The sequence below is a fragment of the Acomys minous genome (genome assembly GCF_964271855.1).
Source record: "Acomys minous genome assembly, chromosome: 9".
NCBI classification, from domain to species: domain Eukaryota; kingdom Metazoa; phylum Chordata; class Mammalia; order Rodentia; family Muridae; genus Acomys; species Acomys minous.
The window spans coordinates 107990703-108013004 of record NC_140490.1 but is presented as its reverse complement, the minus strand read 5'-3'; the positions used below and the strand labels follow the sequence as shown (position 1 = coordinate 108013004).

The 22302-nt window shown below is 36.7% G+C and overlaps 1 protein-coding gene across 1 annotated transcript in view; it reads left to right on the top strand.

Annotated features, from left to right (window-relative positions):
• The window catches only part of ACSS3 (acyl-CoA synthetase short chain family member 3), a 162908-nt gene that overhangs the window by 109377 nt on the left and 31229 nt on the right, over positions 1-22302 (top strand). Inside the window, exon 9 of the mRNA XM_084794124.1 lies at positions 15216-15319. Coding sequence (XP_084650250.1) covers positions 15216-15319 — 104 coding nt within the window. The remainder of the gene's footprint in view (positions 1-15215; positions 15320-22302) is intronic.

Here is a 22302-nt window from a genome sequence, read left to right as displayed (position 1 = left end):
TTTATTTTATTGGATATGTTATATATCTTCAGAAGTAATTATAACAATTTATCTCCTCAAGGCTGTTTACAACACTAATGCTCACTGAACCTTCTGATATAGGTCACGGCTGTCATGAGCTACTGGAAGTGGTTTTGACTGTTTTCAAGTGAAAAAGTAGGCTTGATGAAGACAGTTTGAATATATGAAGTTAAATGCCATGATATTTGAATTTTATGTTTCTGTGGCCTGAAGTAATGAAAATAGGTATCATGCACTCCGCCGACGAGGCAAACAAGGAGATCTGTGTGGCCAAGATCCTTAGCTTTGTTTCTTTATCTTTAAAAATAGTTTTACATTATGAAGCCATAGACCTAGATTTACTAAGTATTACATAGATAATATAAATCATACAGTCTTACTTTTTAGAAGTGTGTAAAAATGACCATTTCACTAAAATATTCTATTTACCTTCACTTTACTCCTTCGTTTATCACACTACAGTTGCCCCTAAGTTCAAAGCAAAGGATAGAAAATAGACTCTGGCAAAAATATTCTAGAATTTATATAGTATCCATTTCTTAAGACAACCCTGGAGGTTTTGGGACAGCATTTAGTTTCTTAAATGTCTATTCATGAATATACCCTGATTGTATGAATATAGGGCAGGGAGTTATGTTTACCAGTAAGCTGAAATGTCATTTGCTCTCCCCCTGTGCTCTTACTTATACATGGATTTTTATATGTTATCTTCCACACAAAAAGGCTCAGTAAAATTAACAGTTTTCAAATGAGTAGCTCCTCATAGAATAAGAGAATTTATCGTAATTCTAATGAGAAAAACATTCCCATTTTTATTCTTTTTTATCTTTGGGAACCTAACATATTCATGATGATCCATCTATCTGTTTTTAACTGGTGTTTAGGAATACTTGAATGCTTAGAAGACATTAATATAATATAAGCATCCTCAATCTTCAAAAATACTCTGATTAATGAGTGCACACGCTGTACCAGCCACAAGTTGTTTATTATCTGCTAACCTCACTTAGCAGAAGCATCTTCATAGGTAGAAACTATCAACATCACACTTATTTTACAGTTGAGCGAAGCTGGAACCTGGGTACTGAAGCATCTCTTCAGGAAGAAACCAACCCAGGCTATCTCAGCACGATCCACACACTTACTTAAGCCGTAGGGCTGTGGTGCAACCACTAACAACATGTACCAACCCTCACAAGGGGTTTTGACATTCATGTAATAACAGAATCTTTTGCTTTTTATACTCATAGTCTATACAAATAATGGCACTACTGAGCTATTTTTAATAGATTCTCTCTTGTCAACTAAAAGTACAGTGAAAACAGAAGAGTTAATATGAATTCCACCTGTTTTATTGAAAGCAAAGGAATCAAGGTCCACACATGTTAAACTTGGGTTGAATATGGAAAACAGTCAAACTTTCTCATAAAACTATATGTGCAACATTAGCACCATGTATAAGATATTTCATACTCACCTAGTAAGACTAGAAACCAAATAGAAGAGAAAAAATGGGCAACAATAACAAAACTTAATTTTTAAGATTCCTCAAGGAAAAATATGTATGTAGGAGGATGTTAGGGACCTAAAACAAGCAATGCCATAGTGATGAGATACATCAGAGAACTTATATAATAGTATATAATAGTAACCATTATACAAGCATGGTAGGATTCTGTGTTTGAGAAGGAGCCAAAATTAATTAAGTAACAATAAGAGACAACAATGCTTAATAGTTACTTCAAAATGCAGTGATAATCTTTTCTGTATAGTGATAAAACATGTAAAATCGCTCACGTTGACTGAGGGACCCTATGAGACATGGAGTTAACTATGAAACCCTTCTACTTAAGAAAACGTTCTTCTGCTGAGAACACTTTGCACACCTACATTTCCATGAAAACTTAGTCATAGAAGGAGCTTGAAAAACAAGTCACATGGCAAGCTTTTGAATAGATGAATGCCAACTGGTTCATTAAGTATAGAAAATGGTTTTCCCCAAATATCATCTAAAAAACGCATTTAAGCTAGCTGAATACATTATGGTTATAGGAGAAATAAGCTTTTGATGTTTTCACAAGTAAAATATTCTAAAACCTTTTTATTGGTTCTTTGTGAGTTTCACATCATACATTCCAAACCCACTAATCTCCCTGGTCCTTTGTATCTGCTGTCTACACTCTGCCCTCTGCTCTTGCAAACAAAACAAAACAAAACAAAACATAAAAAAAAAATCTTGTAATGGAAGCTGTAGTGTGTCACGTGTCCCATAGCATGCATGCCCTTTTTCCAAACATCCTTTTTGCATATTTTTGCTTCTATTTTTATTTCTTTACTTATTTAATCACTTTACATCCTCTCCTCCTGGTCCCATCACTTACCCCCTCTTCTCATTCATTTCTCTCCTTCCTAGCAGAGATGGGGAGTCCCCCAATGGGTACCAGTCTACCCTGGTATCTCAAGTCACTGCAGGACTAAGCACATCCTCTCACAGCAGGGTGTGACAAGGCAGCCCAGCTAGAGGAGAGTGAATCAGCAGTGGGTTGCAGATTCAGAGACAGCTCTTGTTCCTATTGCTAGGGGACCCACAGGATGACCAAGCCAGACATTGGCTAAATATGTATAGAGGTTCTAGGTTCCGTCCATGCAAGCTCTTTGGTCAGTGGTGCAGTCTCTCTGAGCCCCTGTGGGCCCAGCTTAGATTACTAGTAAGGTCTTCTTGTGATGTTCTTGACCCCTCGGGGCTCCCTCTATCTTTCCTCCCACTCTTCCATAGCACTCCCTGAGCTTGGCCCGTTGCTTGGCCTTGGGTCTTTGCATCTGTCCTCATCAGCTGCCAGATGAAGAAAATTATACTAGACTCCTGTCTGCAAGCATAACAGAGTATTAGTAATAGTGACAGTGTTCTTCCCTAACGCCAATACTCCTCACGCTCTTCCACAGAGTAGAAACAGAAAGAACATTGCTAAGCTCATTCTAGGAGGCCACAGTCACCCTGATTCCTAAACCTCACAAACACCCAACAAAGAAAGGGAATTTCAGACCAATCTCCCTTATAAACATTGATGTAAATATACTCAATAAAAAAACCTTGCAAATGAAATCCAAGAACACATCAAAGATATTATCCACAATGATCAAGTAGGCATCATCCCTGGTATACAAGGATGGTTCAATATATGAAAATCCATCAATGTCCATCCAGCATAAAAAAAACTGAAAGAAAACAAACAAACAAACAACGGTCATCTCAATGGATGCTGAAAGAGCCTTCGACAGAGTCCAACACCCCTTCATGAGCAGGGATACAAAGCTCATACCTAAATTCAGTAAAGGCAATATACAGCAAGCCAAGAGCCAACATCCATTTAAATAGATAGAAATTTAAAGCTTTGCCAAACATCTTTACTAGCAAATGGCCATTGCAATGAGTCACTGGTCTGGTCCAAGGACTCTGGCTTCTGCTACACTCTTGTTACTAGATCCTCACTGGAACTCCTCTCAGATATCTTGTTCTTGTTCTCTGTCATGGAGATCCTACAGCTTTGGTTCTGTAGGACCAGCCCCTTAACACCCGCTACCAGTTTACTGGTGGAGTACATGCTGAGGAGGGCCCACTCAAAGCCCTGGATATGGGAGTGGGTGGTAGCTAGGTTGGTCAGCTCACCAGCTCACCTGCACCCAGTTCACCAGGGCGAGCTCTTCAGCACTGCCCCAGCTAGCTCACCTGATGCTGAAGTTGGCAAGGGACAGGGCCAACTCTCCCACTTTCATGTCCTCAAAGCCAGCTCACTCATGCCCATGCCATCAGAGCCAACTTTATGCTGCTTCCCAAGTGATGTGTGGAGCCCACTATCCTGAGTACCACAGGTAGTGAGAGGTGGGGCCAGCTCTGCACAGCTCTTAGTTCCTGGTGGCAGTCCAAACAAGGGATGTGTACACATGGTCTTCAGTGGTGAAATGAGTGAGTAATGGACATTGACACAGACCTCTACTGTTGCGTGACCACACACAAGGCATAAATTTTAAAGTATGAATCACAAATCATTAAGGAATTATTAATAAAATGTGACTATTATAATTTGTGTAATTGTTAATCAAAAAACTAAAAAATATTTAAAAGTCATATATCTCACTAAAGAGACATACAACTCAAAAAAGAATTGGGCAAGTAATAGAATGAGTTAATGAAGGAGGATGCTGGAGCAAGACAGTGTATTCACTTTCATGACTACATAAGAAATTTCAAAATTAAATGAGATTCCATTTTAGATCCATCATGAATCAATAACTAAAGCATGTATCCGTGACCTTCATGACAAGGGTATAATACACCAGGGCTGTGCTTACATCGCTGTTGAGAGTTTAAACTAAAATTACAAGTAATATGTTTATACCCTATGGTCAGACCTTTGCTAGTATGCAGAGATGACAAAAGGGCGATGCTGCTGTTCCCTGCCTCAGGAAATAGGCTGTTGCCATGGGATACCATTCCAGGGCATGGAGTCAACACCATAGGCTTTCTCTTTCCCCCAGGGTCTGAGCTGCCAGTATGTCCTGTGAATATTTGTACCTTAGTTGCAGCTATGCCAGATTCACCACAGCACTAGCTCTGACACATTTTCTTTTTTCCCTGTTCCATGCCTGGGCCATGTTCTACAACTTCTGCTACCATCATTATCAGCAGCACATTTCAGTCCCAACATCCAGAGTCTATACTGCTGAGCTATGTGGCACACTTACACTCGTTTAGTGTGTGAGCCGCATTCCATTGCACAAGAAGATTCTTTTTGTACCTTTCTTCAGAAGTGCTACAATATTTTGCCATATTCTGATTCCAGTCTCACAGCCTCTCTGAATGTTTGGATCCTAGTGCTGTTACGAGCAGCGATAAACCCAGTCAGACCCATTAACAAAGCAACAAGAGATCCCTAAATTATTTTTTTTTCTAATTACCCATGTACCCAACATCACTGCCACCAACTCCTGTAGCCCAAATCAGCATATCCACAGCCATTAACATTATCACCACTGAGTAATCCCATGAAGACTACACCACTGTGCTGTGTGCAAACAACTATCATATCCTGACCAAGGAACCAGTATCCTCAGAGATACTGGTTACAAGGAGAAAGATTTTTAATCTCTGGAACCACTTTGTAACGTTTGGGTGAAGTGGTTGCAGTCTTAAGCTTGAATGCAATGAACAGATCCAAAGAACATGAGAAACCAAGATAGGACATCAACAATAGAAGACATGGTTCACCAATAACAGACCTCAGAGAAAGAGAAGCTCCTGAGTTACCCCCCAAAGGAATTTCAAATGATTCCCGTAATAGAAACTCACCAAAAATGATAAAAGGAATATGCAGCTCGACTAAATTAGAAAACAATTTATGACCTAAGAAATATAATGGAAAGGAAGATTTCATAACAACAACAACAACAACAACAACAACAACAACAACAACAAATTCTTGATGCTGAAGAATTCAGTCCCTTAAAAACAATTTTCAATTTAAGATTTTTTTTACTATTAATTAGATAGAACAGAAGAGGACTTGAAACTGAATTTAACTCTTCTTTAGTGACTTCAGGGCAAAAAGGAAACAAGAAAAGAAAAATGTAAAGGTAGTCGGTAGACACTGAGCACACCATAAGCAACCAAATGTTTGCATATGAGATTAATTAAGTATAAGAGAAAGAATAGGAATATCATTTATTTAATGAAATAACTGGAAAACAACTCTATAGTATTAGCAGGTAGAAAGAGAATTTAGATCTATGGCATTCACAAGAAGGCCAGTTTATTTATCTAGTTGACAGATGTATGGTTTTAATCATTTTTATTTAATTGGTTAAATCAGACATATTTTGAAATATGTAATTAAATTAATAACTTTAGCTATTAACATGTAGGTATATTATATCACATTTTATCAATATCTTTCTAAATTCATCATTTACAAAACTCTATGAAATCCTTAGCATCTGTCACTATGTTTCACAATATATGTCTCCCATGTATTATTCCTCACTGACTGTAAATTTGTATATTGCATTTAAATCTCTTAGACTTTTCTTCTTTAAACCTTCCCAGCTCTTTGTATGAGGCATTACTGTATTCACTAGTACATCAACAGCTGAATAACTTTAGTCATTTCCAAAATACAGTTGATGCCTTCTTTATATATACACATAAATATTATACATGCATATTATTTAGCATTGGACATTTGTAAGAGTAGGGCATGTAAAATACAGGCAAACTGTTTCCTGAAGTTGTGCATTAATTTTCATACCTATTTGAAGCATATGACTTTTATAACTTTCATGATTTTTATTAGAACATTATACTTTGGCCAATTTTAAATGGTATCATTCTGATTGTCTTGTGGTAACACCATCCTACCCCCTCAAATTGCATCTCAGAATCTTAATGTCTTATTTTTAGTGGACATTTGAAATTTTTATTTTGTCAAGTGGTTAAGAATTTGCAAAGTCTTCCAATGAATATATCATCTATCTATCACCGATCTTTTCATCTATCATCAGCTATCTCTATAATTATCTATCTGTCCTCTATAAACTATCATTTATCTAAATCAAGCTATCTATCTACCTATCATCTATCTATCTATCTATCTATCTATCTATCTATCTATCTGTCTGTCATCTTTATTTATCTCTTTCATTTATCTTTCATCTATATTCTTTCTTGATTTATAATTAAAATCTCCTTTCAATACCTTACCTTCAGTCTTGTATTCAAATGTATGTATGTCATCAAGCTTTCCTTCGTGTTTAGTGCTTTCCTGCCCCATCTAAGACAATTCACCAAATCTAATGTCAGGAGGCATTTTTCAATGTTATTTGCTTAGACCCATTTTTATTTCACTTCCCAAATTAGAATTATATTCTTTTGTAGATGACATGAAGAGTACACATCATATGTATCCTTATGTTCAGTTAAGTCACTTGTTTCAGTGATTATCCTCTGCCTCTAGGCCGACATTAACTTGTGCTGCGCTAGTACTCTCTCAGTCTCAGTTTGGCTTTTTACTATTCTGGTGTATTGACTGTCTTAACAGGGGTTTGCTACTCTCACATTGTTTTGTTTATAGCTGCAGGTTTGTAATGCAATGCTTACTCTGCAACTTCATCTTTCAAGTGTGATGTTAATATTCTTGGCCCATTTTATTTGTATTCTGATTTTAGTATAAGGAGAGACAGACAGACAGAGACAGAAAGAGAGAGAGAGAGACAGAGACACAGAGAGACAGAGACAGAAACACACAAAGAGAAAGACAGAGAGACAGAATCAGAGACACAGAGACAGACAGAGACAGAGAGACAGAGAGAAGACTCAGGCACATAGAGAGACAGAGACATAGATTCACACAGAAAGAAATAGAGACGGGAGAGACAGAGATGAGAAATGTTTTCTTCTGAGAGTTTGGATTCACATTGAATATATAGATGGATGCAGCAAAAGTTTTCATTTTAACACATTTTAAATTTATAAATCTAGTGTAACCATTCATTTTAGGTCTAATTTCACACATTAATGGTTTCTGTTTTACTGTAAAAGAATTGCATATCTTTTGTTAACTATATCAAGAAACTTATGTTTTGGTCAGTGGTAATTTTCTGTATTTTTATTTTGCTTAATTCTAATATCGTAGAACTAAAACAGTTTTTCCAAATTACATATGTTCTCATGGTATTGTTCTAGTTACTCATTAATTTTAATAATTTTATTTATATTTATTTGGAATTTTACGATAGAATAATGAGCCAAACTGCCTTTACAATTTTTAAACAAATGGATTTTGCCAACATGCTGCAGCTTCTAAATTTATCTGAATTCAGTCTACTTGACACTTGAAAAGTCAATCATCAATATTGATTATTATTAAAGGTTAAAGAGAAAAAATATGATGAGATCTCAAATACCAGTGTAGGGAGAAACTTTGTTATTAAATGAGTACCTCTATAAAAGAATAGTAATAATGAAGCACTAATATTTTGAAAGTTACTAGTATATTCCTCCTCCTCTTCTTCTTCCTTCTCTTCTGCCTTTTCCTCTTCCTCTTCCTCATTATCATCTTCTTCCTCTTTTTTAGACAAGCCCTCACTGTTTGTCCCAGCTCCTGTATAACTCGCTATACAGACCAGGCTGACCTCAAATTCACAGAGACTTGCTTTCCTTGTATTGGAATACAAGTGCATCATCATGTACAGCTACCATTAGACCATTTAATACTAGTTTACATCATGAAAACATTAATGCAAGCTACTGCATTCCTATACATTTTCTGTCTCCAGATGAATTGTGCACATCATTCCCCATCAACATCTCACACCTCACTAGTCTGTACTTTGCTACTGACACAGACGTCTTTAGTGATACATAGTTAACCATCATAAGTCTATATTTAGGCTCACTTGTGGTAAACATTCCATGCATTTTAACAAATATATGATGACATGTGTCTCCCAGTACTGAGAAATTTTCCTTCCATAATACATCTGTGTCCACTATTTTGTTTTATTTTATGCCTACAATATTGGGGCATTTTTATTTTTAAATTAATTATTTATTAACTTTTTAGATTTCTCTTCTTAAACTTTCATTCGTTTGGGTTGCATAGATATGTTGGTTTTATAGGAAGATTTGGAAGTAATCTTTTCTCTGCTATCTAAAGAGTTTATCAACTGACAATTTTATTTAAATATGTGTTTTGAAATAATGACAAATAGAACTATGCAGGTTGGTTGTTTACTTTGTGCAAAGGTCTTAAATTATGAATGGAGAATGTGTATGGTTTAAATTACTTTGTCGATCTATGGCTCCTTTACCTGTCAGTGTAGTTAGTTGTGCACAATTTTTTTTCTGACATCATCTGTTAGACACTGTCCCTACTTTATACTTCCTTCTAACCACTGGAACACTACTGACATGTGTTTGAACTTTTACACTATCTATTATCTCCTGTGCTATAATTTATGTCCTTATTTTTGCTTTTTACTTACCCAAGACAGTTACATGATTTAGGTTATCAAATCCTCTCTTCACTTATATCTAAGCTTTCATTAAGTTTTTACATTTCTTATTCTGTCAGTTTCAGGAATTCAGATTTTATTGTAATTCCCAGATGTCTGCTAATGTTATGTAGCCTTTCAGGAAGGTAATATTCATCAAAGTTATTTTACAGCCTGTTTCTGCTAATTAGAATGATGACGTTCTGTGTACTTTCTTGTCTCCATTCCGTCCTTACCTTTAGTTCTATGATGCTATCATATCATCTGCAAACAGCGATACATTGACTTCTTCCTTTCCAGTTTGTTTCCCTTTGATCTCCTTTAGTTGTCTTATTGCTCAAGCTAGGACTTCAAACATTGTATTGTAGAGATCGTCAACAGCTCAGGCTCTAAGATCAACAACTAATAAACGGGACCTCGTAAAACTGAGAAGCTTCAGTAAGGCAAAGGACACTGTCAACAGAACAAAATGACAGTCCTACAGACTGGAAAAAGATCTTCACCAACCCTACATTGACTGAGGGCCATTATCCAAAATACAGAAAGAACTCAAGAAATAAACAGTAACAGACCAAATAATCCAATTTAAAAATGGGATGCAGAGCTAAACAGAGAAATCTCAACAGAGGAATATCGAGTGGCTGAGAAACACTTAAAGGAATGCTCAAGGTCCCTAGTCATCAGGGAAATGCAAATCAAAAGGACACTGAGATTGCATCTTACATCCCTCAGAATGGCATAGATCAAAAACCCAAGTGACAGCACCTGCTAGAGAGGATGTGGAGAAAGGGGAACACTCCTACATTGCTGGGAGTGGGAGTGCAAACTTGTACAAACATGTTGGAAATCAATCTGGCAGTTTTTCAGAAAATTGGGAGTAAGGCTACCTCAAGACCCAGCCATACAACTCCTGGGCATATACTAGAAAGATGCTCCATTATACAAGAAGGACATTTGCTAAACTATGTTCATAACAGCTTTACTCGTAATAACCAGAAACTGGAAACAACTTAGATGCCCCTCAACCAGAGGATGAATAAAGAAACTGTGGTACAATAACACAATGGAATACTACTCATCTATTAAAACAAGGAAATGCTGAAATTTGCAAAAAAAAAAAAAATGGATGGAACTAGAAATGGTCATTCTGAGTGAGGTAAGCCAGGCCCAGAAAGACATGCATGGTATGTACTCTCTTATAAGCAGATAGTAGCCACATGGTACTGGATAACTATACTACAATACACAGACCTAAAGAAGTTAAATAACAAGAAGGAGCTTAGGGAGGATGCTTAATTATCATTCAGAAAGACAAATAGAATAGACACTGGAAGCAGTTGAAGAGAAGAAACAGGAAGGAATCCTACCATAGAGGTCCTCTGAAAGACCCCATCCAGCAGGGGATTCAGGCAGATGCTGAGACTCATAGCCAAACTTGGGGTGGAGCACAGGCAGTCGTATTGAAGAGTTGGGGACTAGAGGGACCTAGATGGGTCAGGAGCTCCACAAGGAGACCAATAGAGCCAAAATTCTGGGCAGAGGAAGGGAAGCATTGCAGATGTTGATGCACCAACCAAGAACCATGCGTAGTGATCACCTAAACCCTCTGCTCAGGTGTAGTAAATGGGCATCATAGTCTCCCTGTGGGTCCCATAATATGGGGAGTATGGTCTGACTCTGACATGGATTCTGGTGACCACTTGTTGATCACTTCCTCCTGGTGGGGCGGCCTTGCTAGGCCAAAGAGGAAGAGGACACAGGCAGTCCAGATGAAACCTGATAGGCTGAGGTCAGATATCAAGGGAGAATGGCTCCCCTTTCTGAGGACTAGGGGAGGTAGAACCAAGAGATGATGAGGGAAGCGGCGCCAATTGGGATGTAAAGTGAACAGATTAAAAAATAATACAGAGCTGGAGAGATGGCTCAGAGGTTAAGAGTACTGGCTGCTCTTCCAGAGGTCCTGAGTTCAATTCCCAGAAACCACATGGTGGCTCATAACCATCTATAATGAGTTTTGGTGCCCTCTTCTGGTGGGCATGTGAACATGCAGGCAGGATATACACATAATAAATAATCCTTTAAAAAATTACAGTAAAAAGAAAGAAACAAACAAAGAAAGAAAGGAAGACCATTTCCCAATCAGCAAAAGTTTCAGCAAAGAAAGTCTCATGAAGTCAGTGACTGGTTTACCCTTTGTAACCCATTTCTGTATCCCGTTTCCATTTCTAAAGTCTCAAATGTCCTTTAACCTCTACTGGTGGATCTAAAAGAAAATAAAAATAAGTTATGTTCCTGGCTGGATTTCAGAGAACTTTTAGGCAGAATTCTAGTTCCTCGTTGACAGAATCTGCAAAAACCCAAGTGGCATCAACATGGGAATCTCTGCGTTCTGGATGTGAATTCAAGTGTTAGGCCGAGGAGAGGGAAGGAAGAAGACAGCAACAGCAGAATGAAAGTGATAAAACAACGATGGGGCATGGAGCGTGATGAGACATTACTGAGATGATCTGCTTTTACTAAGTATCTGTTGGCACAGAGGAAGAATAGTATTCGCTTATTTAGTAGTTGACAGATCTTGAAAGAAATAATCACTTTTTTTCCTGCACCTAAAGATTACCTAAAAACTCTTCATTATAATAATGTTTTAGTATTCAATCCTATTGGGCTATTTAACTCTCTGTTGCAAACAAAATGTATTTGGCAACATACGTTGTTGTTGTTGTTGTTGTTGTTGTTGTTGTTGTTGTTGTTATGGTTCAAGAATCAAACCCAGGACCTCATTTATACCGAGCAAGCTCAGTACCATGAAAGCAACTCCTGTGTAAGACAACTTTAAATTATATGTTTTCCTGAGACAAGGCCTTTTAAAGTATTCCAGGTTAGCCAGGAGCTTGATCTGTAGGCCAGTCTTATCTAGTTAAGATCTCTCCAACTCCCAATGCTGGCATTATAGGCAGGTGACTCAATTCTTAACAAAATTTAGAGATCTATAGTACGATATTCATTTAAATCTCGTCAGAGTTAGAAAAAATAGGAAATCATATAACTTAGTTTCTTTTACTGAAAGAAATTGGGAACTCGGTGATATTTGATTCAACATAATATTTTAAATTTCTTCATTAACATATTTATTCTGAAAACATTTTAGCGTCTAGCTTTTGTTTTATTTTTAAAAGAAGATATATTTTTTCTATGTATGTGAGTGTTTCTGCTACATGTATGTGTGGGAACTACCTGTCCCTGTTGTCCATGGAGGTCAGAAGAAGGCACCAGATTTCCTAGAATTGTAGTTACAAATGGTTGTGAACTACCATGTGGGTTCTAGGAGTTGACCCCAGGTCTTTGGAAGATACTAGACCATCACCCCTACTACACATTTTTATTTTATACATGTAGCAAGAGATAAATGATATAGAAAGTAACAATTTGAACTTTGGAAGATCACATAGATTCTGACTACTTTGACATTTCTAAATTATTAGTGATCGTACAACTTTGGTTATGGTAAATGGCAAATTATTTTTATAAAAAAAAAAAAAAGGAAGTCTGGAGGATCTGGAGATGTGGCTAAAGAGTAGCATATTTCACTTGTAGAGTCTGAGTTCAATTCTTACCTGACTAATGCTTGTGACTCCAGCCTAGGGTATCTATTATTATTGCTGGTGTTTTCTCTAATCTGCCATAGGTTATTCTATCCTATTTTGCTTTCTAATGCTTGCATGAATATTGCTACTATAAGCATTCTTGTACAACTGCAATATAAGAATGATGTAATAAAATTATACTATAAAAAAACATGAATACACAGTGCTTAGACATATACAATGCTGTTATGAGTCATAAAATGGGAACTTAGGGCCAAGGTGTGTTTCGTGAATTAACATAGTTTACTTTATGTCAGTAAAGATAAGCATTAAACTAATTAAATTAAATTAAAGGCAGTAATTTGTCTGCAATCCCAATATTCAGGAACACAAACCAGAGAGACCACGAATTCAAGACCAACTCTAGATCCACAGTGGTTTATAGGCCAGCCTGGCTTATACAATAAGACTTATCCAAAAGCAAAGAAAAATAAAAGCAACTATTTTAAGACTATTTAATGTCTTCATGTAGACATTCAGTTCCATCTGGACCACCTTGACTTTGAAGAAACTGTGGCTTGAGATGTGTAAAAATGTTATAGGTTAGGGAGCCTGCAGATACAGATGGAACTCCTTCATGTGTGGACATCATTTACCAGATGGTCATTTGTACTTAGGAGCTGATCAGCATGCATTGTCAATAATGTGTCTCCAATGGGTAGTTTCTCCTTGAACTTTTACTATTTTCCTACCTATGAAGGCTAAGCTACAGCTTTGGGCCAAGATTAGCCTTAAAGGTAGAAGAGGACAGTAGAGCATGAACACTCTCTTTTTCTAATAACCCAATTCCTAATTAACTATGTGTCATTTGCTTGAATCACTAATTTCCCCCTTTCCCACTTTCTCTCAGGAACTTCAGTCAGGAAGTCATTTTTACTTTGTATAGTTAGCTCCTCGGATAATTTTCAGTATTTTGATATTAAACTTTTTATCAACACTATCATATTTCCTCCAGTGTCTTTTCATGTTTCAGTGTCTCCATCCCCCTAAACCCTTTCTTCATTACGGTCACGCCATTAAGAATTCCACCATGTTTCTCTTACTCTGCTTTCATTTCCACCAATATTTTATTTTTTCTCTAGCTTCCATCCTTTTTCTCTAATATTCCTGCTTGAACATTTTTCTTGTTTTTCCCACTGGGTAATCTCACTATTGTCTTGCCCTTCCTTAATTCTCCAGATAATCTTCCCCCAGGCCTTCCCTCCTTTTTCCTCTGTTTCATACCCAGCTGTGGTGTCTCTGTGTGAAACCTGAGGTTACTCAGTAAGTTTGTGAAAACCAGTGAGCTGGTCTAAACACTTTCCATGTTGTATTACCTATGAAAAATTTCCCAAGATAACCATCCCATATTTTTTTCCTCCTCATATCACTGTACCTTATCAATTCTTGTGCTCTCAAAACACAGCATTTGTTTCTTTAATTATAAAACTCATTCAAACTGACAAGAATTTTGTTCATGCCAATCTTCATACCTCATTGTTTCGTGAATCAAAAAAAATCCAACAAATCTTCATGGGTTTCAGGTTCATAAAGATGAATGTTCATAAGAAGGATTAAATGTAGAGAGAAGATGTATGTTTATATCAAATAGAAACAGAATGTTGCTGGATCACAGAGCAAGGCTAGTTAAAGCTATAAGAAATACTTTATCAATTTAGAGAGCAGTAAGATTCTGCCAGAAGCAGTCTGCATTGTTCAAGATGAGCAGGCAGGTGTTTGTTTGTTGAACATTTCCCCTTTAATGATAATGAATTAACCGCTCATCTGCCCATTCTTCTTCTGACAGACAGGCCGTGAGGGCAATGCCATGAAAGAAAAACAGCCTTTCTTTCAATGAATCACTAACAGGGTCAGATTAGGTCCATTTTTCTATTTTATTCTTTCTACTCTGGGGCAGTTTTCTCTGTCAGTGAGTTAATTGTCCTTCATCCTTCAGTCACTCGGGTTCTTTCCTATAAGAGTCTGTTTGACCCTAAAGGCCACAATAATACTTCTTTATTAGCCATTTTTTCCCTCTGTATGTTTCTTGGGATGGAGAAAATATGTTCTTGAGCTCATAGTAATCTCTCCTAAAGGAACTCATGAGAAATAATATGTGTGATCCATTTTGCTGCCTTAGTATCTGTGAGCATAGGAATTTTAAAAAAGGAAATTAAGAGTTAAAATTAGCAAGGCTAATGTCAAGGGGGAAGGGCTTTTCATGTTTGGTGTTTAGAGGAATGTGACAGATACCTTACTAAGTCAACTCAGTTTTTGGAGCTGAGTATCTGTAGTTCTGAGTTCTGCTTTTGAAGTACATCAGCACTAAGAACTGCATGTGGATACATTTGAATACAATCAAGCATCCCACTCACTCTTTGACAACATAATAATCCTCTACAGGGCTGATTTCCACAGATGTAACTGGTATGGATGGATTCAACAGAAAATTTTTTTAACATAAGAGAAAATATTTAGTTTAATTGTCAGGGAATGCTTTGAACTCACTGTCTTTCTTATACTCAGGTTCAAGACACTGTTTGTGGCTGGGGAAAGATGTGATGTGGAGACCCTAGAATGGTCCAAAAAGGTCTTCAGAGTCCCTGTTCTAGACCACTGGTGGCAAACAGGTAGGTGTTTTCTAAACTCATAAAAAATGGATGAAATCCCCTAGAACTCTCTGTGGACTGGAGGAGGTTCTTAATTATGCCATGATTTATCCACTCTTCTATTTTTAGTAGAAATAAACACTGTAATGTCATAATCTTAACAGTGTCTTCAATGGTCACATAAACACGACTGCTCTCTTAGCCATGGATGTGCAGCACATAGGTGTACACCACTAAAGACATCCTTATCATCTTGGCTTTGTTTCTGTTATGCAGCAAGTTGCTATATCTCAGCTCATTCTTCCTCGTGTGATCCACATTCCAATGCTTCTGAGTTTTGACGACAGAGGGAGCATCTGCCTTGATTTGACTTACTCTTACCTCCCACCGCTGTTCTTGATGCATCTAATTAACTCTGCCCCTGCTCCTGTAGTGTCTGTTAAAGCACTGTTTCTGTCATAGGGAACTCTGTCGTCCTGGGCTCATGAAAGCCTAACTTCTCCTGTACAGCTTTCACATTATATACATTATTTTTCTTCAAAAGAACAATACCACATGGATATCATTCATTTACAAGTTTTGTCTCTATATATTTCCTCACAATAAGTGGTGCTTGGGAACCTACTTTTATATTAGGTAGATCAGATATAAGCTTTGGAAAAAGATAACTGGAAAAATAAAATAAAATTTGTCCTTTCTCTCTGTCTCTCTGTCTCTCTCTCTCTCTCTGTCTCTCTCTGTCTCTCTGTCTCTCTCTCTCTCTCTCTCTCTGTCTCTCTCTCTCTCTCTCTCTCTCTCTCTCTCTCTCTCTCTCTCTCTCATCTCTCTGGCATGGATGTGAGAGTGAGTCTGTGATCTCAAAATCAATTTTCTCTTCATATTTTTTATTCACCTATCTAAAAATAGTTGTGAGCTTTGGAGTAGGCTGCTAGACTTCACATGTTGGCTCCATTTAGTCCAGCAAATTAGACAATCCATAAATATATAATATAATATCAAGTCAATACGTTTAGTACTTTAAAATCCATACTGACTAGAATATCAAATTTGCATAAAATATTGAGTTTTTGTGTGAAAATTGGTAGTGCTCTGTTACAGGACATTTGATTCTATTGTGAACCCCAAAATTATGGACTGAAAACAAACACCTGTTTCTTGTTCTGGTGTGGCACAGTCCTATCACACACTTTTAACCCAAGAGAGCTTTCTGTTTACTGTAAACAAGTACTTGTGGTGTGTTGCAGCCCTAGCACAAACCTTTAATCCAAGAGCATTCTGTAAACAGGATTAAATAAAGTTAGCTCTTGGTGAAGAGACAGAACAAGAAAGCAGCTGACCAAACAGAAAGGCGGGACACTGAGTTGAGGATATTTAAGACAGTGGGGAGAAAGATGAGATGTGAGCTGAGTAGGAAAGCTACCTGGGTGCTCTCTCTGCCTCTATGAGGTGGTAGGCTTCCACCCCAGCATCTGGCTCATGGGTCTTTATTGGCAAAAACTAAATGTTGGGATTTTCTATTTATAACAACTGGGTTCCTCTTAACACTAATTTAAACTTGGATATGAACATGTCTAATCACTGCCACCCTAACTTGACCTTGGCTACATATTCCCAGGATTGCTGTATATATAGCTTAGCAATTTGTAGATGACATTATGTTAAAATGTTGGCACCCTTTATAGAAAAGCAAATAGAAGACTAAAGCTAAAGTTGATAGTTCAGATTTTTTAAATACATTTTTTGTCATCTCCTTGGATATTATTTTTTGAAAAACCATGTGTTCTATAGATTTTTATAATATGTAATTTAAAATAATGGATTGGAGCAGACGACCCATTCCCTGTATACAGAAAACCATGGGTTCCTGTTTTCTGTGGATTTACTGAAGGAAAATTTGTTTAACTGTGTGCAGAATTTTAAGTAATTAAGAACTCAAAAGGCAGGACTTTACTTGGAAAGATAATAATGCAGTATTAAAGTACATTAAAAAGCAGAAAAGTAATTATGATGTGTACTAAAAAGACTATGTACAGTATTGAAGTGTTCTCTATTAATCTATACATGTTGTTTTCCTGGACACCACTGGAAGATAAAAAGAACTTTTAAAAACATTTCCCTTGATTGGAATTAATATAGATTTATGTAGTTATTGCTTTCAGAAAAAAACTCAGCAAAGTCTATAAAACATAGATATTTCTGAAAGCACTAACTACATAATAGATGTTCATTATTATATATAAGTTATCTATAAGAAGTAATATCACTTAACTTTTTAATATGTTGTCTTTTTATTAAAGCAAGGTATAGGCATAGTCATATTTAAGAATCCAAGCTTTCAATAAAGAACACTTGAAGTTGGGAAAATTCTTCCTGTTTTCAAGGCAAGAACTGAATGCAAGTATTTTTTTTTTTAAAAAAGGTTGTTTTTTTTTTTTTTTTTCCAAAATTGAATTGAATGCTACATGACTCAGGTTTCATCTGATAATTAGATAGATACATGTAAGCTCCAATGCTTACTTCCTTGGCCAAGGGTACCTGATTTGGCCAGGCGGAAATTAAACCAGCCTTGGGTTGGAGTGGCCACAGCAAGAATGAGGCTGTGTGTGACAAGTCTATTGAGAGCAATATCAGATATTTTATATCCTTATCAAAAACCAGATGAAGTGGTGATTGCCCGGATCAAGAGAGTTGTCGTTGCCAGGATACAATGATGTTTGCAAGCTATACAGGGTACACAAGATTAATGTCAAAGTCCAAGTGTCCTGTCATTGCCTCCATGCTTCCCTGACCTCTCTTTCAATATAGAGAGAAACACCAAGTGACCTGAACATGTCACTGCCTGAAAGAGTGCCTCAGTTTCCCAGGAACTGGAAGGCACACTGTGCCCCAGGAGCCATGGACTCTAACATGAAATACATAAGATGCATGCCTTCCAAGTTGGCTAGGCCAAGCCAACTCTATTGTTTATTGAAGATGCATAGTTAGAATCTTTATTTATTTGCAGAGAAAGTTATTTTTTTCACTTTCAAAATTGTGTATTGCAGTAAAGTGTACAGCAACACCGAATTTCATCATTTGTCAGCACTTATTTTTTTTTAAATATCATTTTATTTTTAGTTATGTGAATATGTATGTGGAGGCTGTGGACACGTGTATGTGCAGGTACTAAACATTTCAGGGCCTGGAGTTAGTTACAGTGGGTTATGAACTACATTGCATGGATGATGGGGACCCAAGTCTGGTCCTCTGGAATAAAGGCAAGAGCCATCTCTCCAGCACTTACAGTTCTATTTTTAAGGTGGTATTAAAGAAATACTAAATCCATAGTAGCAGAAGACAAATGAATGGGTGATTTTTAATTCACCGAGAAAGAAAAAGTTCTTGATATTTCTAGCACATTGATAAATATCCTTAGGTTTCACTCATCAAATGATGTTTGTTGTCTTACTGAGAAACATGCTAGAAAATACCCCATGGTGTTCCTAACAAGGTTAAGCTTTAACAAAAGAGTGAATTTCTTTATTGTAAATCTCAAATTTTTCTATAGGGCTTGCATTGTTATATACTTAGACATTAATGTTTTATAACAAATACATCAGTGTGTCTACCACATAAATATGTGTCTGAAAAAGTCATAGTTTTACTTGCTTCTGGATTACATTAATATAGGCATGTAAGTGAGCTATTCAGAAATTATGGTGTGTAATTTGAAAGGAGTAAACCTTATGTTAATTTACTTTTAAAAAAACCCTATGAATAAAATTTATTGTGTCATGTGATTTCAGCTGTAGTCAATCTACTTATATAACTGTTTTTTAATGATTTGCTGATATTTATGTATGTATGCGTGTTTGTGGAATGTATGCAGTGTGTGTGCGTGTGCGTGTGCGTGTGCGTGTGTGTGTATGTGTGTGTGTGTGTGCATGCGTGCACTGGCCAGAAGATGGCTTCCAATCTCTTGGGACTGGAGTTGCAGGTGGTGGTAAGAACATTGACTGGGGTGCTAGGAACTGATCTCTGGTTCTCCAGAAGAGCAGAGAGCATTTTCAACAATAGAGACATCTTTCCATTCGTGTCATATTATTTTTTTTTTTTGTCATTCAAGGATCATTTTTGTTAACACGAACAAAACTGTAGTGATGAATATTCTCCTTTGACCGGTTAATAATATTGTTGTTGGATGTGTAGTGAATATCTACAATTTCAAATTGAAAGCTAATCTCTGAAATATCTGAAAATAGATATGGTCCCCCACCCCAGGGATATTTCAATGAAGGTGTTTACCTACTCATAGCCACTGAAGCATTAAGCTCCTGCTTTTGATTATAATAATGTGATCATTTGATACTATCATGAAGAAAATCAGTTTTTCTAAGTCAAGAAAGGTTATACCAAATTCACTCATTAGTCTCAGTGGAAACTGAATTTCCATTCACTTAAATGTTTTATCTTTGCAGTAACTTATCTATAAGATGATTGAAAACAGCTGGATTGTTGACAGAATTTTTTCACTTTCAACATCAGTTGAGTCAGATGGTACAATCAGAATTTTAAAAGAATAATTAAAAGAATAGATAGATAACTATTCTGCTAAAACATGACATTCATATATAATGAAGCAGTCTTAAGCTCATTATCCTCAATTGCGAGGTCTCCAGATAAAATACTGTATTGTTATAGGTAGGTTTTCGGACAAAAAGAAGCTTCCCCAGAAATCAGACAGGAGCATAATTTTCACAATAAAGGACTCTTTATGTAATAAATGGTGTTCTTGGCAAGAATAGTATTTTCTGATTCAAGATGACTTAAGGAAGTTCTTAAGAATAAATGGCCTAACAAAATTTCCCTTACACTTCAGATAACTCTTCAAACCAGAGTAGGCTCTGTCCATTTGTAAGCCTTACTTTCCTCTCTATCTCCCTTCAAGCTTTTTTTTCCTACTTGTTATAAAATATTATATTGCTTTAAAAATAATTACACCAAGACATCGTAGGCTCCTATTTTGAGTTTTTTTCCCTTTTTTTTTTCTTTTTAGTTGTAGTCATGTTAAAAACAATGGCCAATGGGCTGGAGAGATGGTTCAGGAGTTAAGAGGATTTTCTGGTTTTGCAGAGGACACAGATTCAATATTTAGCACCCTTGTGGTGCCTCACAACCACCTGTGACTCAGGTTCCAGGGTATCTGGTGCAAAACATTCACACACATAAAATAAATCTATTAAGATTTGTATTTATTTATTCTCTTCTCATCTATTACATTCCCATCTTCTTCTTCTCCTCGCTGGACTTCCTCCCTTACTTTCCCTCTTGCCCAGACTCACTCCTCCTCCCTTCTCCATTTCTCTTCTGAAAAAAAAAAATCAGGCCTCCCAGGAATACCAACCAAAGATAGCATCATAAATTACCACAAGACTAGTCAGTACCCTTATATTAAGGCTGGACACAGCAGCTCATTAGGAGGATAAAGGGTCCCAAGAGCAGATAAATGAGTCAGAGACACCCCATGCTTACTATTAAGAGGCCCACAAGAACATCAAGCTAAACAACCATAACATATACGCAGAGGACCTAGCTCAGACGCATACAGGCTCCCTGATTGTCACTGTGAGCCCCTTGGACCCTGGTTAGTTGATTCTATGAATCATGTTCTTGTGGTGTCTTTGATGCCTCTGGCTCCCACAATCCCATTCTTCTAATAAATCTTAAAAACAAACCCAATAACCACAGATGTGTAACATCCAAGTTCTTTAATATATTGGCAAAGGGGTACATTAGTGAAGGTCTTAGATAGGAATTTGTGAGTCTTTCTAATTGCTTGGCTAGCATTTGTACTGTTCCCTTCAGGGGTCACACTGTTTATATGAAAAACACTTTAACTGTTTTGGTGTCTAGGGGCTTATGAAGTAACAGAAATGAGCTAATCACCTCCTTGAGCTTTCCTAGATGAACTATTATTTGTTTATTTTGTCTTTCTCATATCAATGGAAGAATAAAACTCTTTCTAGTATTTGAAATGTCCTAAGAAATAATTTCAGTAAGAAGATGATAGTCACCTAATAGACAGTGGTGGTAGCAAATTATCGATTTCACTCTAGGTGCCTTGAGCCATCTTTGTTGAGTTCTCATATCTTTAGTAATTAGAGTATTTCTCACTCAATTTGACTGAACTGCAGCAGTTTTAATTGCAGTTCTAAAGTAACTATAGTCTTTATGGAGCCTAACTATTCCTCCTTTGAGAAAGAATTTGATTATTCTGGATTTAATTAAACTGGAGGTTAAGATGCTCCAGCAAACGTCAGGCATGCCAGCACATAAATCAAAACCTTTCTTTAAATGGTGCCTATACACTGATAACACATTTTTAAAAAGACATCAAAAGTAATTGAAATGGCAGATATATATATATATTTTTTTTTTTTTAATTTTTTATTTTTTATTTTTTGCCCCCAGAACTGTGGTTGTTAGAATGAAAATGGCCCCTAAGGCGCATATCTTTGAGTGTTTGGTCCCCAGGTGATGGCAAAGTTTGGGAAGGATTAGGATGTGTGGCCTTGTTGGAGTTTGTCACTTTGACTTTGAGGTCTCAGAAGATTTGCATCATTTCCAGTGCGCCCCCTATCTGCCTTCTGCTCACAGTTCTGAGATATGAAGTCACAGATGTTTCTGGCACTATCTCGTTCTGCCATCATGGACTCTAAACCTAACCTAATTCCCTATTCATTGTTCTGTCATGGTCATAGAAAAGTAACTAAGACAAGTAGAAAAGACTTCAGACAACACACTGTGGCAGCAGGTAAGCTAACCACTATTTGGCTGGTCTTTCCAAATCACCTCCTTACCCTTAAGAAAATGGATAGAAGACTCATTAGATCAGGACTGTTTTTGAATTTTAAGAAATCAATGCATTTTTACTTGTAAGAAATGAACAAGCAGAAAATAATAATTAATTTCAGTTTTTTTTAAACAAATGTGCTAAACAAAGCTCTTTGTGGGAAATGTTACTG